The 19,370-nt window shown below is 33.9% G+C and overlaps 2 protein-coding genes across 2 annotated transcripts; one reads left to right on the plus strand and one right to left on the minus strand.

The window, feature by feature from the left end:
- Nucleotides 1-3,916: 3,916 nt before the first annotated feature.
- LOC105336005 (uncharacterized) lies at nt 3,917-13,304 on the minus strand. Its single transcript, XM_066072543.1, has 10 exons — nt 13,166-13,304; nt 12,631-12,892; nt 11,146-11,296; nt 9,268-9,355; nt 7,468-7,614; nt 6,627-6,730; nt 6,077-6,126; nt 5,664-5,738; nt 4,984-5,160; nt 3,917-4,399 (listed from the first exon to the last, which is right to left on the minus strand). Exons 2-10 carry the CDS (start codon nt 12,793-12,795, stop codon nt 4,091-4,093), a joined length of 1,266 nt encoding a protein of 421 aa, XP_065928615.1. The 5' UTR covers nt 12,796-12,892; nt 13,166-13,304; the 3' UTR covers nt 3,917-4,090.
- Nucleotides 13,305-13,390: 86 nt separating this feature from the next.
- LOC105336006 (uncharacterized) lies at nt 13,391-18,740 on the plus strand. The gene is made up of 8 exons (XM_011440165.4): nt 13,391-13,491; nt 13,691-13,900; nt 14,724-14,792; nt 15,265-15,349; nt 16,018-16,118; nt 17,146-17,216; nt 18,057-18,115; nt 18,216-18,740. Exons 1-8 carry the CDS (start codon nt 13,477-13,479, stop codon nt 18,338-18,340), a joined length of 735 nt encoding a protein of 244 aa, XP_011438467.3. The 5' UTR covers nt 13,391-13,476; the 3' UTR covers nt 18,341-18,740.
- The last annotated feature ends 630 nt before the right edge of the window (nt 18,741-19,370 follow it).

Raw genomic sequence — 19,370 nt, forward strand, 5'->3', positions numbered from 1 at the left:
TTCTATAAAGTAATTTATATAATTTTTTCTAAGGTATAAAGTAATATTTCTACATTTTCCTATTTTGTAAATTGTTATTTCTATTTGTTGTCGTTTTACTTATCTTTTGTAAGACGACAATGTTTTCCACATAATAAAATATGAAACCGTGTGACTTTTGTTGTGGGTGGTTCGCTATCTGCCTGCACTAGGCAGAATATAGTATTTGTTGAAAGGGTTTAAAAGAGGTAAAGTATATTATGAAGAAACAACAATGACATTTTATTTTCAAATGAAAACAAACTGTGTCATATTTCACACTGAATATAATATTCCAATAAATATGTTTCTTTGTACATAAACGTCTTTCTCTGCAATCTGTTCGTTCATTTCTCCTTTGAAGCAGTTTTGTGTTTTATCAGGAAATCTCAAATGGATACAAAAGATTATATTTTCCTGGGTATTGGATTGGCGTGTATCGTTGCGGTGGTAGTTTGGTGCCTTTGGCAAAGAAAGAACTGCTGGTATACATGGAAGAAATGCATTTTATCGCTTGGGGATTGTGATTGGTGTCGAGAAAAATTGTCTAATTTTCGTTTTGAATTAAATCGGAGAAATAGAGCAATGGAAATAAGTGTAATCTGCGATGACAATTCTAATATACACGGTATCAGCTATATACCGCCTCCGAAGTACACAGATGTGGTATACCTTCCAAATTACGAGGAAGCGATGCAGATTCAATTTCAGTAACTTTGGAGCATTAGTGAAAGACGATACATATTATATTTGTGTTTCTTACCGTTTGTAAATCAATGATATCAAACCTTTAATGAAATGAAGTGTCATTCAACAATTAGTTATTTGCAAGTATATTTGTGTTATATATATATGTGTGTTTTGAAAAAGACAAAATGTCATTCAAATTGAATTACATGATTCTTTTAATCTTGATGAATATATTTTTCTGTTTATTCAAAGCCAGTAATTTTCACCAGGATGGCTTGATGCAGATTTACAAATGCTACTAAGATATGGTCTTTGGAAGTAGCTTGATTTACATCGCAATTACAAATGATTTGAAAAGATAATTTCTGTAAATCATAACTAGCATGTACGACCATTGGCGGATTTATTTACTAAACTTGTTCATTAATTAAATTTATTGGTTATATTTATTTATTTTTTTATTAGTGGCGTGTTTCTTTACTTAGTTATGTACGCAAGGCCTTTCAAGGGCAATGGTTGCTTTTGATTTCTGTCCCTACATATTTCAAATATGTAACATCTTTATTAATATATTTTAAAAGGTTTAAATTGCTTATTAATTGCCGAAAAAGCCAAAAGTCATTTTTAAGCATGTGCAAGGTAACGTTATCCCCAAATATAATGCATCAAAGCAGTCTCAGACTATAAATAATTAAGGCATTGTTAGCCTTCTTAAAGTTTCTTTTCAAATGACTTCGTCTTAAGATTATCATAAAGCTCCACCAGTGTGTCGCAAGGAGTGTTATGATATTTATTCCGTGTCCCAGTCTGAATAAAATGAGGAGGCATAATGACAGCTTCCAGATGACTTCTCTTTTTAACTTAGATATAAGATTTTAAAATTAATATCAATTAATTACAGTGTAACTTATTAACATTAAAGTGGTATGGTCACGATTTTGGTAAAAAATTATTTATTTGCTTTTGATGTTTACAATGTATCAGTAAAGCATATGTAATTACTTACTTACTGTGGCCTCTTCACGCCAGGTGGCACATAAGGCAGCCACACAGTCTCTCCACCCAGTCCGATCCTTTGCTTTTGCTACCACTGTTTTCCATGTTAACTCTATCTTTTTCAGCTCACTTTCTGCTGTTCCTCGCCATGTTATTTTTGGCCTACCCCTTTTCCTTTTACCATCGGCCGTCCAGAAGATGCTTTCTCTAGTAATGTCGTGCTGGTCTTTTCTAAGCACATGGCTGATCCATCTCCACTTCCTTCTAGCGATCTCCACGGCTATGTCTTCCTGTCCTGCCATCTTACAAAGCATATGTAATGATTCATCAAAATTCTTGTATCTTGCTTATAACTCTACGACTGACACTCAAATTTTGATTGATCATTAGAAAAGCATTTCTTAAGCATTATAAACACTGAAAATAGAGAAAATGAAATTTGACCAAATCGTGACCATGCCCCTTTAATATTTATCACAAAAATCCCTTAAAATAAAATATTAGTTGAAACCCAGGAAATTATTTACTTTTGAGAATGCCCGCAACTGCATTAATATTTATCTTCCCTGTATAAAAGAGAGGCAGAACGTTAGCTTCTAGTTAGATACTGGAGAGCTGTTTCCTGCACCCCCATTTTATACGCAAGGACACTGCGCAACAGTATTCTGGTCATAAAAAGAAAATGCAATCAAGTCCATAGTGATGATCTGACGCACCGTTGTCAGCGGTAGAAGTTTATATATATATATATATATATATATATATATATATATATATATATATATATATATATATATATATATATATATATATATATATATATATATATATATATATATATATATATATATAATGACCCTGCGTCGACAGGCTCATCACTGGACTTAAGGTGGTATGGGACACTTGTCGATATTAATGTGGATAAAAGTAGACAAAAATCAAAATACTTTCACCGTTTTAGAATTGTCAAATTTCAAAATAGTTATTCCGTTATGATAAGATAATTTACCACAAGAGGGATTCCATACAATATTAGAACAATTGTTATATTGACACAAACATCAAAAAGTGTTTCCTTAAATTGCGAGAAGCGTATGGGTATTTGAGATTTTAAAATTGTTTCAAGCGCTTGGACCAGAAAGAAGAAATTACAAATTGCCAAACAACAGTACGCAGTTTCAGGGCGCCGTGAAGACCTTGCGTGCAGTGAAAAGACCCACTGCAAGTTTTTTTTTCTTTTTTGTAATTGATGCACATTTGTTTAGACATTGTTGCCTATATCATTTACATTTGAACATTTTGTACAAACAAGGTAGATATCACGGAAGCTTACATTACGTGTTTCGGGCAAAACTTCCAACAATGCCTCGTGACAAAAATAAACTTATAATGAAAACTGATACAACTATTATACACAAACATCCCCCGAAAAAGGAAAAAACAGAAAAGAAAGGAGGTTAGAATCATATTTAACTCTGAAAATTATCTTCGTGGAAGAAAATATTCAAAAAGAAACAATTTCAATGACATCCTTTTTTTCGAGTATGTACAAATGAGTAGGGCTGGATAAATTTCTCTTTAAAAACCATGATCTAGTTTGTAATAAAAATCCGTCACTTATTCAAATCAATTTATGTAAGCATGTGCATTTATTATCAAAAAACATTCTCCCTTTTCAAGAGTTGAAAAAATGATCGGGTCTTCTTTAAGATGTCTGTTCCTCTGGCAATCGATGACTCTTAATTATCCGATATTTATTAGTTCGTAGATAACGCTTTAATGTGGAATATTTTACTTCACCTTGCAAAGTTGATATTTCACAGATAAATGCATTAGTTCGGTGCTATCACTGGTAAATAATTTTCATGTTTGGTGATGAAGGGTGTTACTGAGTAATGTTTAAATGTATTACAAATTTATCCATTTTTTATATAATTTCCCGTTTTATATCTCACTGGGACATTCTCTTTTTTCAAATAACTAAGAAATTAATTACATTACATCATTATAAGACTGCCTCAAGCTATTCCTTGTAGGTTCCTTCATTGATAAGAAGGTGCACTGAGGGTTATAGAATTTGTATTTACCTGCAACAACTGATAGCACAGAGAACATGAGGCTTGAAAATCAACTATCAGAAAAAGTTTGCGAAATCAAAATTGGATTCTCTTCAACCTCCTATTAGGTTTGAAAAAAGAAAGGCACAAACATATTTTCACTATTTACTGGTTTAATGCATATCATATGAGCAGCTAGTTGCAAACATCATGAACCTGATCCATACTCGTTTTCTATAGTAGGAAGTCTTAATGCTCACAACAAAGACAGTCAGATGTCCTGTGTAATTCATCTACAATCTACAATCACTGCCTCAATTTTACACATTCTAGCTGTGTATATCTGTAAAGATGCTGTATTTTCCCTTCAACTTTGGCATCTGGGGCATTTCAGTCAATAGTTCTGCTCCACTACGACTCTCTAAGTGCTGTAGCACTGTGGAGGGTTGTTGAGGCATCGTGGGAAGCTGCTGTTGCATCATGGGAGGCTGCTGTGGCATTGTGGGAAATTGGTGTGACATCATTGGAGGCTGCACTGGCATTGTGGGTGGTTGCTGTTGCATTATGGGAGGCTGTTGTGGCATTCTAGGAGGATTCTGCACTGCAGTTCCAGTACTGGTGAAATGAGCCTCTGCTGTCTGTGAGAGAAAAACCAATACATAAATACAACAAAATAATTGATACCGGTACAATATATACAATAAAAGTAATAAAAGTTTAAACATTGCATAGCAGAGTCTGTCATCACAATAGAGGTTGTTTCTAAAAAAGATTTAAGATTAGATATGTTAGAAAGAAAGAAAAATTAAGTTATCTCGAGCTAGATGGGACTGGTTAAAAACTCCGAAATATCCAAGTATTCGAGATATCAAGGGTAAAATACTTAAAGTTTAAGTGTCTGGGACATACAAATCACTTCGACATATCCATTGCATTTGAGATATTGGTGCTCGAGATACCGAAGTTCAACTGTATTTTCATTCAGTAGAAGACACTGGTCCCAAAATAAGTCATTTAAAGTCTACTTTCCCATTCATTTACACACAAGTACTTTACTACTAATATAATCCCTATAAATTTGCTCCTGTGTAAGGGAATAACTAAAGCTGATGGTAAAATTTAATATCTATCACCTAAGTAATGACCTTTGTTTCAGGCATCTCTACTACTCACTAGTTCACAGATGTTTTTAAGCTAGAAAGGCTTTCAACTACAATCTGACCTTGTATTTCTTTAGGAAGAAGGGTGAATCTGGGGTGAGGTTACTGCTGTGTTTGGGGGGTTGTCTCTGCTGGTCAGGGGTGTCGTGGAGGGGTCGGAGGGCGGGGTTAAAGATCTTTGTTGTGGTTAGCTCCGGAGTGTTAGGGAGGCGATGGATTCCCGTAATATCCTGAAACTCCTGAGCAAAAAAATAAACAATTTACTGGAATGAAAATTATACATTGTACAAATTCCTGAAACTTTACAGATTACTGAGCAATGACTACTGTACAGATAAGTTTATTTCATTGACAAAATTTCAAAGTTTGTTATTAGATTTTTTATACATGTATAAAGTATTACAAAGCATCATTAAAACTTAATGTGCCATTCAATACTGTAAACCAATGTTCATGACGACTAATGTTCGTGACATAGCCTTATCCAGACCTGTATTGTTATAAGAATTGGTTCGTGGCGAGAAATATTTGCGACGACAAGGCTCACACTAACCTCGCGAATATTGCTCGCACGCGAATAAAAGTTGTTTTACAGTATTTCTCTTGTTTTGATTTTGCTCTCTGACAGTGACAGCTTATGTGGCAATAATAAGCATTAAAGAATAGGAACATTTTCCACATACATTCATGTCAAATTCCATAACAGAGAACCAAAGTTTGACCTCTACATTTGACCTCTCACCTTTCCAATCCCAGAAGCCATTGCTTTGAATCTTGGAATGGGGCTTTGTGAACTGTCATAGTTTTCTTTATCTACCTATAATATTACAACCATATGAATCAATTTTTTTTTAAATAATAATAAAACTCATACATGTGTATATTACAAACAAAAATATTTAACAAGAAAATTTGGGGTTTTTTTGCTAGTCATCTCTTGAAGGGTAGGGCATTCAAACTCCTTGATTTTTAGAGATAAATGGAATCAAATGATCTGATAAATGGTGACTTTATTTTCAGATCATTTGTTTTAATTTTTTTTTTAATTTTATCACCCTCCATTCTAGCAGTAGGTTTAGTATTTTGAAATTTTACTATCTTATGAGTATGTACTGTAATGATAGTAACACAGAATTTTATAACAGATGTGATCACCTTTCTGAATGCACTGTCTTGAAGTTTAGGGACCAGAAACTTTTTATCATCTATGAAAAAAATGGAAAAAAGTTTATTAAATTCATCATGTTTATAGAACACCATATACGGGAATAGGCAAGCTTGAAGTTATTGTTTGCATTTAACATGTTTAAAATGACTTGCTTTTCACAAAACAAAACAAATTACACACACAATGTGATTATCAATCAAAGATTTATGACAAAACTTAATCATTGTGAACCCTGTACAGTTCTACATATTTATATAGAAACAGCAAATAATGAGTACCTTATAATTTTTGTTCTTTAATATATGCTCTGATTTTTTGAACAATTCACACATGAATCCCTCAAAGAAATGCAATGTATAGAGTCAATTTTACACAAAATGTTTCTTTCTGCAACAGGCATCAGATGCTTCAAACTTTTCTCTTATTAAACATGCTTAATGAATAAAAAATTCCCTATTCTCTCTCTCTCTCTCTCTCTCTCTCTCTCTCTCTCTCACATCCTTTGTGTTCAGTAATACAGAACTGTTTTCCGTCTACCTTTTTTCCAGCAGGGTGAGGAATAGTTTCCGCCCAGAAGTCCAGGCGTGACTTGAAGTCCGTCGTGTTGGAAAATGTCAGGAACCGAGTCCAGCTTAGTACTCCTGTAAACAAATAATCTTTAAATTTATTAAATGTATAATCCTGTAAACAAACAAAACATACACATATATACGTATACAGGGCTATTTTCACCCCGTTTTGTTTTTCGCCCTGGTACACTTTCAAACAGTTTCACCACATCTTGAATTTGCCCAGAAACAGTTGTGATTAAACAGATATATTTCAAGATATTGTAAATTTGCCCAGTCTTAAATTCGCCTTCTGACAACAAAGGCAAATGGGGCGAAAATAAAACGGGTGAATATTTCCATGTAAACAGTAATCCTAAACTAACAAAATATATACAACTGTAAGCATACAAGCGTAACCTGTTAACAGACTAAATGAATAACCCTGTAAATGGAGCAAACAAGTGTGTTTGTCCAGTGTTTACTTTTTCTGTTTGCTAACATTTTCAAAGAGTTTTGAATTACTGTGAGCATGCAATAATTAAGCTATACCTGTGATCTATAAATAAAGTTTTACCTGTAATTTTCATATTTTGTCTTTACTTTTCTTTTCCTATAGCTATATCATGTTTTATGACAATTGTAAAATATTTGTATTATGGTGGGAATCTAGTTAGTTGCTAGAACTTGTGTTCAAACTCACTGTATATTATATATGTAAATATATATCTGTGACCTATAAATTGAGTTTTACCGGTGACCTATAAATTGAGTTTTACAGGTGACCTATAAATTGAGTTTTACCGGTGACCTATAAATGAAGTTTTTACCTGTGGGAGCCGACATCTGGGTAGGTGAACACCTGTGTTTTTTCCGGACGTTTACAGGCACTCAGGGTCAGACTGCTCAGGCCAAAGTCCTCAGGTTTGGGGGTACGGGGGCCCCTGGAGGGGGATCTCTCCTTCTTGGGTGTTGTGCTGTTATAACCAGTTTATACATAAAATGCAATGTTCATTCAACATACATATATGGATAATGTTAAATGAAATACATATACTTTGCAGTGATGATCAATCATTATCAAAGTTTATTCATTTGAACTAATCTAACAGATAAATAGCCTTCTATTCTTTCTTAAAAAGTCTGTAACAAAGTTAAAAGAAACAAGATTTGATAGAGTATATATATTCTTACATTGCCATATAGTCTGGTATTAAGATTTTTTGTCTGAGTTACACAAACACATGTATATATAGATTTACAGTGATTATTCTACACTAAATTTGGGTCCGAATATCAGCCCTTTCCCTATGCAAAAATTATCGAATTTTTCCCAAATTTATCAACATTTTTTCCCAATTCAATCGATAGAAATTTTTTTAACAATTTTGCACATCGACAATGACAACCCGAATTTTTTTTCGTACGACTTGGCAAGCCTCCATTTATTCTTCGTCGGTCAAGCACTCTGATATATGCCATTATATCTGGTATACAGACCTTTCAAGTCCTTTTAAAACAATGATGTAAACATGATTTGTGAGGCAGGGTGGCGTAATGTCGCATAATTCGAAGTATTACGTTAGTAAAATTAAGAAAAAAGACTCAGCAGGGTTACCAAAGATAAGCAACTTTTTCACTCGACCCGATGATTCGATTTCAAGTGGCATTTGTCACACAAACAAAGATTTGACTGACAATGATTTGGAAACTATTGTAACTAACTTTAAATGCCTTAAAAAAGGAAGCTTGATATGTAATTTAAAAATAAAAAAAGAAAGCATCATATTTGTATTTGCTTCTGTTCATTTTATTTTAATTTGCATTTGGTTTTCATCTTGGCTACAATATTTATACTCATACTGTTTTTCCCAATTTCATCAAAATGTCGATGATTTTTCCCAAATCAATAGCCACAGGACCCTTTTAAAAAATGTAGAAAAATCACTGATTTACATATCTTGTTAGTAGATCTCCAGCATTAAATCATTAGATTTTACGTTATCCTCAGTCTCTTACCCGCTGTCAATCGTCAGTCTCTTACCCGCTGTCAATCATTAGGTTTTACATTATCCCCAGGCTCTTACCCGCTGTCAATCGTTTTCTGGTCCCCCAGCATTAAATCATTAGGTTTTACGTTATCCTCAGGCTCTTACCCGCTGTCATCATTAGGTTTTACATTATCCTTAGGCTCTTACCTGCTGTCAATCATCAGGCTCTTACCTGCTGTCAATTATCAGTCTCTTACCCACTGTCAATCGTCAGTCTCTTACCCGCTGTCAATCGTCAGGCTCTTACCCGCTGTCAATCGTCAGTCTCTTACCCGCTGTCAATCGTCAGTCGACAGGCTCTTACCCATTGTCAACCGTCAGGCTCTTACCCGCTGTCAATCGTCAGGCTCTTACCCGCTGTCAATCGCCAGGCTCTTACCCGCTGTCAATCGTCAGGCTCTCACCCGCTGTCAATCGTCAGTCTCTTACCCGCTGTCAATCGTCAGGCTCTTACCCGCTATCAATCCTCAGTCTCTTACCCGCTGTCAATCGTCAAGTTCTTACCCGCTGTCATTCGTCAGGGTCTTACCCGTTGTCAATCGTCAGGCTCTTACCTGCTGTCAATCGTCAGTCTCTTACCCGCTGTCAATCATTTTCTGGTCCCCACTACACTGGCTCTCTTTGTCTTCAACTGGTTCTTCTTTTTCCTCTTCCTTTGGCTTGATATCTACAATTTAACAAACATTTTAACATATATTGAAAATAAAATGTTCTCACAAAAACTGTCATGTGGTTACCTGTCTCTAAAAACATTTATGAGCTCAATATTAAACTAGAACTGTCCTAATGGGACTAATACCCCCGCTAGGCTAATTTCAAATGGGACAAATAATTGAATTGAATAATAATTAAGGTTTGGAACACATACAAAAAAAAATTTCTAGAATTGTAAAAAAAAAAAAAAATAATTAACAAAGAAAAATTAAAATCAAAATTGTCAGAATTTCACTGTAAATACATATCTATAACAGTAATACATTTACAAATGTATGTATTTGATGATATATTTTTTTAATTTAATTGATTTAAAGAAAAACCAACAAAATGACAATAACCCCTCCCTTTGCAGTGAATAGAAATACCAGTAGCCAAGCAATGCTCTTCTGTTGATAAAACTTTCAATATCTTTCTAATAAGAGTCAGATGCAATTAGTTGTTTCAAATTTTCCTCACTTTCTCCTATGGCACAATTGAACTCCATATCAGAAAATTGATCCCATAGGACTATGATTTTCTTTGATGAGCTTGTTAAATTTAATAAACTCCCAAAACATTACCATAATTACCATACTATGTAAAAATATGTAAAAAAGAAAATTTAATATTACAAACAATTTTAAAATTGCCAAAACACTACAATCATATCAGTAATTTTGAATTTCATTTAAATTAATGCCCAATAGTGTCACTTCATCAAATTACTTGACAAATAAATTTAAACAACCTCTAAAAATAGTTTAACTTCTTTATTAATAATTATATTATTTATTTCCTTATAATGATAGACCTTTTGGTTTACATGAAACAGTTTTAAAATAGCCCCAAAACCATCACCAATTTTACAGATTATCAATTTCCCCTAAACACATGCTCCATCTGAACCATGGCTCAGATAATGGCTCCCTTGGGACACATGAATTCAGCCACACTTGTCTTTGATGTTCTCATTAGCTCCTAAGAATTTATCATTGACAAACAAAAACTTTGCATTGTCAGTTGATAGAATACTTATAAAAAATAATTTTTTTTTTTATTAATTAAGACATAAAGACAAAAAAAATCCATCTGGATGTATTTATATAAATATATTTTAGAGTGTTTTCTATTAATTAATTAATAAAATCTGTAAGGATTACCTCCCTTACTTTTCAACATTAGTGTACAATACATAGAATAAGGAAAATGAAAACTGTCATAAAATCATTAAATCTTGTCTGATCTTAAAAAAAATTGCAGGTGCACATCTTCAGATGGTGTTCAACATATGTACAAATTTTCAAACTGTTCCATGCAGTAATAAAAAATTCTATAGGGGGGACAAAGTTGCGTCTACAGACAGACGGACAGACGGACGGACAGACAGACGGACAGACGGACAGGGTGAAACCAATATACCCCCCTAAACTTCGTTTGCGGGGGTATAATTATTGATCACACTAATCAGTCTTGTTTTTCCAACACATTTTCTGTAGAAGTAAACAGCCACTGTATAGGAGCATATATAGGGAAGCCACCGTATAGTAGCGTATATAGGGAAATGTTCGCCGCCCCCCCCCCCTTTCCACAATTTTTTTTTCGCTTCCTTCACATTTGTTGTCGGGGGTGAATTTAAGACTGGGCGACTCCCAGTGTCTAAAACCAGAATTATGTCTGGGCGAATTCAAGACAAAGCAAAGCTGTTTGAAAGTGAAGAAGGGGGGAATATAACACAGGGCAGCAATAGCCCTGTAATGTCACCTGGTTTCTGGTATCCATATTTAGCCAGGTACTCCTCCGTTTTCTGTACTCTCTGTCTGTGTATTTCAATGTACTGCTTGGAAATCCTCAAAATCTTGTCAAACTTTTTGCCGTCCATTTCCATTTTCTGCAGTAGTTGTGTCCCTTGATTCTGTAAAGAAATACAATGAATAAATGTATCTTTATTGATTAAAACTTAACAAATCAAAATGTCTATGAACTGACCAATTAGTTCATTGTTGTTCTAGTTATCTATAAGCTGTATTAGTATACACAAAATTCCAATAGGATCAAATGTTTACATTCATTGATCATGATAAGCAAAGGAAGAATGCTTGCTTATTTATTGGGATGTGATTGGAATCCATCTATAATATTGAAAAATAATTGATTACTGTCATTTCTATTAACTCACAGACTTACTAATTTGATGAAAAATGATGAAATACAGTCATATTCATTTTTCAGAGGTCACTACCGGTATATGTTTTAAAATAAACTCCAAATAGTTATGACTGTTTTTCATCATTATTTTCAGTTATTACTAAAATAGAGTTTTATGACTAGTAGACATCAATATTTTCAAATAAATGGGTAATTCTGGGCGCACTTAACATGCTTAAGGCATCCGATCCATAATAGCCCCAGATTCAATGAATCAGGATGTATATATATATAACAGATATGTTTGGGCTTAATACTCTGTATACTAGTATGTAAGAGCAAAATATGTCCTAATTAATGGCCTTTTCCTTTTCCTGCTCCCCTTTGCTTTTAATCTATAAAAATTAATTCGTAAAAAAATCTATACAGTTTATAATTGATTTTTAATAGTTTTTGTATTCCTAATGATAAAATACACCTTTCCAACAAAGCATTTTTTGAAATTCTTTGTATTTACATTTTTATTTTAAAAATGTGCTTGTCCCCATAGACCTTAATGCAATCTTCATTAATGAATTACTGCTTAGTAAAAAATATTTTTGGAAATTTCTAATGGTAAATCTTTTTCTACTCTAAAATGCTTTAAATTGATAACAGAGTATTTTGTACGTGATGGATATTCAAGGTTAGAAAAACTAGGTCCTAATATGGATCGGATATTTTAATTATCTTATTTGTTTTATGTGGGCACTAATTTATTTTGGTTTCAACTGTGGGTCAAGATGTTTCTCTACAGATGAGACCATGGCAGGATAGTGTACTTTGAAGCAAATGGGTTGTAACCTTGAGTTAACTTGGGAATGGAGATAATGAAAACAAGTCATATTTACAAAATGTAAAACATGTGTACATTATGTATTGTACTAAGTAAAAATGACAATAATCAGTTATTGTTCAATATGATGGATTTCAGTCACACCCCTGACTGGCACTTAGCAAAAAAAAATATACACAGGAGTCAGCTACAGAGAAATTTTAGATTATAGATATAACACAAAAATGGAAATTCTCAAATTAAGTAATTTTTTAATCATTTTTCACCTGCATCTCCTCGACATCCGATTTCAGATCCCTGATCTTTTTCTTGGCCCCCGCCGGCCCGCGTCTGGATCGGTTATTGTCGACCTCATCACTCACTTCCTGTAGCCCCTGCTCCACCACACGGCAAAGCTGCTTCAGTTGTCGGAAGAAAGAGTCGCCGTTCATGGTTCAATGATTGGTTACTGCCTCACTATCAAGTGTTTCTCCAACAGCAGCCAACCAGACCCCTATGTCTGATAGATCGTGAATTTGTTTACCTTACCTAGAAAAGTTATTCATTAAAACAAAGTACAATATGACTGCAAAAACTTAAAACGAAACTTTTGAAAGTTATTGAATTTGTTTTGCTAATAAAACTGCCGATGTCTTTTAATGTTTCCAGGTTTCATCATCATCATCAGGTTCATTATAGAATTTGCGATAGATTACCATGTTTGATTGTTAACGCAGATTTAATTAGACTATAGTATCCCTCAACAAATAGATAAAATAACGGCTAAAATTTCAACATTCTTAAAAAAACTATTATGCCTACCTCTGTCTTTCAATAAAATGTAGATTCTATATTATTTTCACAAATTTGAAATCGGCGCGCGTTTCGAATTAATCAAGTCATACGTGTTTTGTTCTTATTTTAAGTTGTACATGATCTCGAGTACAGAGGTATCTCAAAATTTGTTGACATTATTACGCAGAGAAAAATCAATAAGATATCATTATCAAAAACATACACAAAGAATTAAATGGTTTTATTCATTAAAGAAAAATTAGTTGAATGCACAAAATCTGAACATTTGATCGGGTTCGGGATTTTCACTTCGTTAAAAATGAAAGTAGAACTTCAGGATGACAGCAGAAGAGGTACATATACGTAATTTAGTTATTTACTAATGATTTACAATCATTTTCGATGAAAATCAGTGAATAAGTGCAGAACTCGGTCAGAATATTTTTTCTAAAATTGATTTAAGATTAAAAATATATAACTATGTTAACAAACCAGATATCCGCCGTTAATCTTACATACCCGAAATACATGCTATTTTCATAATGGGATTAGGTTGAGTCACTAAAGAACCAAGGCAATGATTGTGTTCGTCGTAAAAATTTTGCTGAGGCTGTCATCCATTACACGCATGCCATTCAAAAGGACGGGAAAAACCACGTGCTGTACAGCAACAGATCCCTTGCGTTTTTGAAACTCCAGCAGTTTTATTATGCACTAGAGGACGCCAAGGAGACCATCAAGTTACAGCCTTACTGGGCCAAGGTAGTTGCAGCTCTGTGTCGCATTTTTTATCCTGAGCATAAGGCAATCTAATTAAAATTAGATCCTTCACGCTCTCGTATTTGATATGTCGCTGTGAGGACATATCAAATACGAGAGCGTGAAGGATCTAATTCTAATTAGATTGGAGCATAAGGTTGTGATAACTATTTTTCCCCTATTAACGATAAACCACCTACTGTGTAATAGTAGTTGAGAGCTCTATAAATCGACCATGGATATCAGCCTATAGTCTGTCCCAAAATATTTATGCAGCACATTTGGACGATTTTTGATAAAAATACACATACCTGTGAAAGCAGTGCAATTGAAATAGTTGAAAGAGATAATTTCCAAGATAATTTCATTGACACATTATCATCTTTCAATCGCAAAAATTCATAGGAACAAAAACAGATACCTTACGGAGATTTATAATGGGGAATGTTTATATCTTTTCTCCATTCGGAATGCACTCGGAATACATCGTGCAATTTTTCAACATTATCAACCGGGCTTGCTGTAATACAAAATCTCCGTAGACATCACATTTTTAGCCTTGTATTGAAACCTGATAAGCTAACAGGGGTGTTTCGACTGAGAAATCTTGGAAATTTTTTATACTTTTGAATGAACATCGTTTGAACCCCAAGGTATTTATAATTATCAAGCAATTAAATGAAATGTGAATCCAGGATGTCTTGGGACAGAGTCTAAATAGCTCGTTATCAGAATACCTGACCTTCATTCGAAGGATGATCTAACATTTGGACTTAGACTTTTTTCTTGTAATATGAATGCTGTTTACTTTGATATTTAATTCCAGGGTTATTATAGGAAAGGAGAAGTGCATTTTGCAGTTGGAAATCATGAAACAGCTTTGTTGTCTTATGAGGTAAGCATAGTGAGCTTTGTATGTTTTTGGAGTGTCAATTAATGCAATCCAAGATTAAAGAAAAGCCATTTAAAATGAAAAAAGACATGTGGTTTACTTTTTTGAGTTTGTATCTATTCATCTAATTTCTCTATGTTTTACGGTGCTAACGTTCTGGCGAACGCAGCAAGAATTACACATACCTTGCATCATTGTCAACCTAGTGTTATTTAGGTATCAACTTATGTCAAAGAATGTTTGAGAGAGTATTAATGTACAATAAGTATGCCAAAGGTACTAATTTTAATGGTTATGATACATACAGCGCAACCCCCTATCCCTAGAGAGAGAGAGAGAGAGAGAGAGAAAATATTCTTGGTGCATAAAATAAGCAACTACTGTTAGTCTAACATCAGATGTTATGTACTAAGAATTAATTTGCATAAGTTTTATCAAAAGTTCTTAATTTTTACTTATTTTATTTTTTTTCAAGCAAGCATTTAAAATTGAACCAAGTGATAAAGACTTGGCCGAGGCCATTAGCAAAACAAGAAAAGAGATGACAAAGGCCAGGAAAGGTTAGTTATGTGAGGGTTTATATACTACACAGTAAAAAATTAAGTAAATTCAAATATTAATTGAAATGTATCAAAAAGTTTGTTGGCTAGATTCAGATGTTTTAAATGCATTTAGCAAGCCTTAAATTATAAGTCATATTAATGGTATGTTGATAATAATGCCAGTTTATAGAATAGATTGAATAATTACAAATAGCAAAATAGATTGTCAATGTTTGATTGTATGACTTGTAAGTTGACTTTTCATAAAACTGAAAACTGTTAAAACTGACCAGTAACCATTGCATGGATTTTTAGCGACATAGTCTGATTAAGGCATGTTATACTTTAGTCTGTTTGTATGCAAATCAACTAACACATGTCGTCTAGATGCTGAGAAACCTTTCCAGGTATTGCCAATAAAAAAATCTTTAGTTTCTTAGGCCAAATTGTTCAAAACATGATACAAAGCATTTTGTTTTAATTTTATATTACTATTTGCTTATAAAAATAACCAGAATTTCTCTTTTCAACTTTAAATTGAAGAAATTAGTTAATCTTCTCTATACTGACCTATACAACAGCAATTAACCTTGCTGATGTGACAGTTCCAGAGAAACTAAAATTTCTTTTCTTTGGCCTTAAAAGTAAATGTAAGTTTTACGTCTTTTATATTTCTGTGTTGACAGAGGATGCGAGGCGTCCCTGGGTGTGGGGAGGGGCCGGGCTATTCCTGGGTCTCCTTGTTGTGGTGTGTGACCAGTTCATACCTCAGAAGCCTGCCGTACAGGTAAGCAGCAAGGATCAAAATCACTATGTCACTGACTGAACTTTATGACACATATGTCTGACCACATAGAAAAAAAGACATTTGACCAGAAAAAAAACCACTATATTTTTGACTGATCCTTTACTGAGACAGAGACATCTGACAACATAAGAGAGAGACACAATGTCACTGACTGATCCTTTACTGACATAAACATCTGACCACAGAGAGAGAGACACTGTGTCACTGGCTGATCCATTACTGACATTGACATTTGTCCAGAGAGAGAGAGAGAGAGAGAGAGAGAGAGAGAGAGAGAAAGAGAGAGAGAGAGTATGTCACTGACTGATCCTTTACTGACATAGCCATCTGACCAGAGAGAGAGAGACACTATGTCACTGACTGATCCTTTATTGACATAGCCATCTGACCAGAGAGAGAGAGACACTATGTCACTGACTGATCCTTTACTGACATAGACATTTGTCCACAGAGAGAGAAAGAGAGAGAGAGACACACACACACACTGTCACTGACTGATCCTTTACTGACATAGACATTTGTCCACAGAGAGAGAAAGAGAGAGAGACACACACACACGCACTGTCACTGACTGATCCTTTACTGACATAGACATTTGTCCACAGAGAGAGAAAGAGAGAGAGAGACACACACACACACTGTCACTGACTGATCCTTTACTGACATAGACATTTGTTTACACAGAGAGAGAGACACACTGTCACTGACTGATCCTTTACTGACATTGACATTTGTCCACATAGAGAGAGACAATATGTCACTGAATGATCCTTTACTGACATACACATCTGGCCACAGAAAGAAACCTATCATAGGATATGTCAGTGACTTTATATCTCTAACTGACATTTATATCTGAACACTGAGAGAAAAACTATACTGTTATCCTCAAGGTACATATATAGGCGCATACTTTATATTTATATACCCCAGTTCTGCTGTAAATGTTTGGAATATTCCTGAATGTAATGTTTATTCTTAGACTATTTCTCTTTCTTTTTGACAGAATCTAATTCTACAGATTTTACTAGTGGCTGTGTTTTCAGGACTCGCACTTCTTGGGAGCTATTCTTACAAGTAAGTAAGCTTATCAAACATAGAGTTGCTTTTAACTACATGTACCTAACAACTATATTATTAAAACACAAAACTTCCATTGCTGCAGATAAATGCTAGCTGCAGATCTGTATGCTCTATGACAAAATTTCTGGTTGACATGACGTACTACTCACTGCATGAGCTTTAGTTCCTTCCATACAAAAAAACTTTCAATTTACCGCTACAAAAAAAATACAGAGATTTGGGCTGATAAACCTTATTTCCTAATGTATTTATTATACAAATAATCAAACCAAGAAATTACTCAAACAAAAGGTCACTTTATTTACTAATTTAAATTCTCTTAACCTGACTATCACCAGATCTGTAATGTGAAGTAGTGTATATGTCTGTGTACATTTAAAATGGCAACTCTCAATCTGCATATGAATTTATCATACTTAACTTTTCAAGGTCAGTTAAAAAAGTGGCATGTATGTTTGAGAGAAAGTCTTAGGCAAGTAAAAATTTAAGCAACAATTTTAGTCAACCCCGATTTTCCCGTAGCTCTAGAGCTACAGACCTGCAGCTTATAGGCAAATGTCAAAATCCTGGGATCAAGGCACATTGCATGCAGGGCAGTAAATGTACCGGTACTAGAGAATAACAGTAAAATTGTGCCATCATAGTACATGTATTCACAATTATGTCACAATATTTTATATACTAATTACGGTAAACCAGATTTTTAAATACATGTATTGATCTCTAGCTAGCTAATACAAACATCCTGAAATGACACCCCTCGACAATTACGGTAATGATTTGGAAATGTCAATGAGTTTACGAATAATATCACTGTGTGCATGTATATTTCAGATTTATTCACAGCAATGACCAGTCAGCTCTTTTGGAGCCCCCCTTAGATTTATTTGGTGGTATGTATTCAATCATTGTACTTCAATCCCGGATTGTCATCAACATTTCAATAAAGAAAAAAATGATGCAGTTAATGTATTCTGGAATATCTTGTTGTAGACAACACTCAAAAGGAAAGTGAAAGTAAAAGCTCTGAATCAACAGGAAGTCAAAGGTCAGATAAAGGTCATCGCCGTGGAGGGGTAGGGACTGGGAGACAGAGGTTCAGGATGGGGAAGTCATGACAACAGATATCCACTTTGGTTACCATGGATACAACTATTAATTTGTGAATTGATTTATATTTGTATGGCATATTCTATAGCTAGATCTGTTCAAAAGAGAAAGACTGTGTTCATATTTAATTGAAGGAAGAGATTTTTTCCCAGGAACTAGAATTGGTGTTGTACGTATGATGTCTGTTACTGTAAATTTCTACAAAGGACTAGCTTGTTCAAATATGCACAATGAATGGATGTTTCATTTTGTATTGTTTCTATTTTTATCTCAGACATGCATGTTGTTCTTGTTTTTTAATGTATAAGACTGTGATGCATATTCATGTATATTTTAAATGCATTTAGTTTCTACAGACTGAATTAAGTACATGTACAATATACTTAAAATAAAATTATCCATGTTTGAAAAACGTTATGTTATAAATCATATTTGCTTGCTATATTTTACTTTATTTAGAACAAGGGTATATCCAAGGAGCCAAAATTGCAAACCTGCACAGTTGTGGCAAAGAGCATGCTTTAGGCTTATTTTTTATTTGCTACAATCACTGTAAAACACAAGACTTACTAAAATATATATACTTAGTATTTATTTAGGGCATGCTGAATATTTTGGAGAAAAACCAGGAGCAATAAATCTAACACATTTGATTCAATTTGAAGTTTGACACCCATATATTTCTTTGACATTTCCGTAAAAATGTTCACGAATTCAAAGTGCACATTAATTTTAGTTAATATTGCATGTGTTATTCATTAGCACAAGTGTCAATGAATTACGTACAGCTGGTGCACATTTGACCTTGCTTGAGACACTCAGCTCCCCTGGAAAATTAAAATTTATTAAATTCACATAGTAAAATTATCAAAATATATGTTTCATACACCACTATCTCGTAACCCCCCACCCCCTGAATTTTTTTTAGATCCCTACATGCCATGTTAATAATGTGCTTAAGCGTTTATAAGATGTTCACATCATGCATTCAGTGTTAGCAATAACAAAGCATATTCTTTCAAAATTGTGGAAATGATA

The sequence above is a fragment of the Magallana gigas genome, chromosome 9, assembly GCF_963853765.1.
Source record: "Magallana gigas chromosome 9, xbMagGiga1.1, whole genome shotgun sequence".
NCBI lineage: Eukaryota > Metazoa > Mollusca > Bivalvia > Ostreida > Ostreidae > Magallana > Magallana gigas.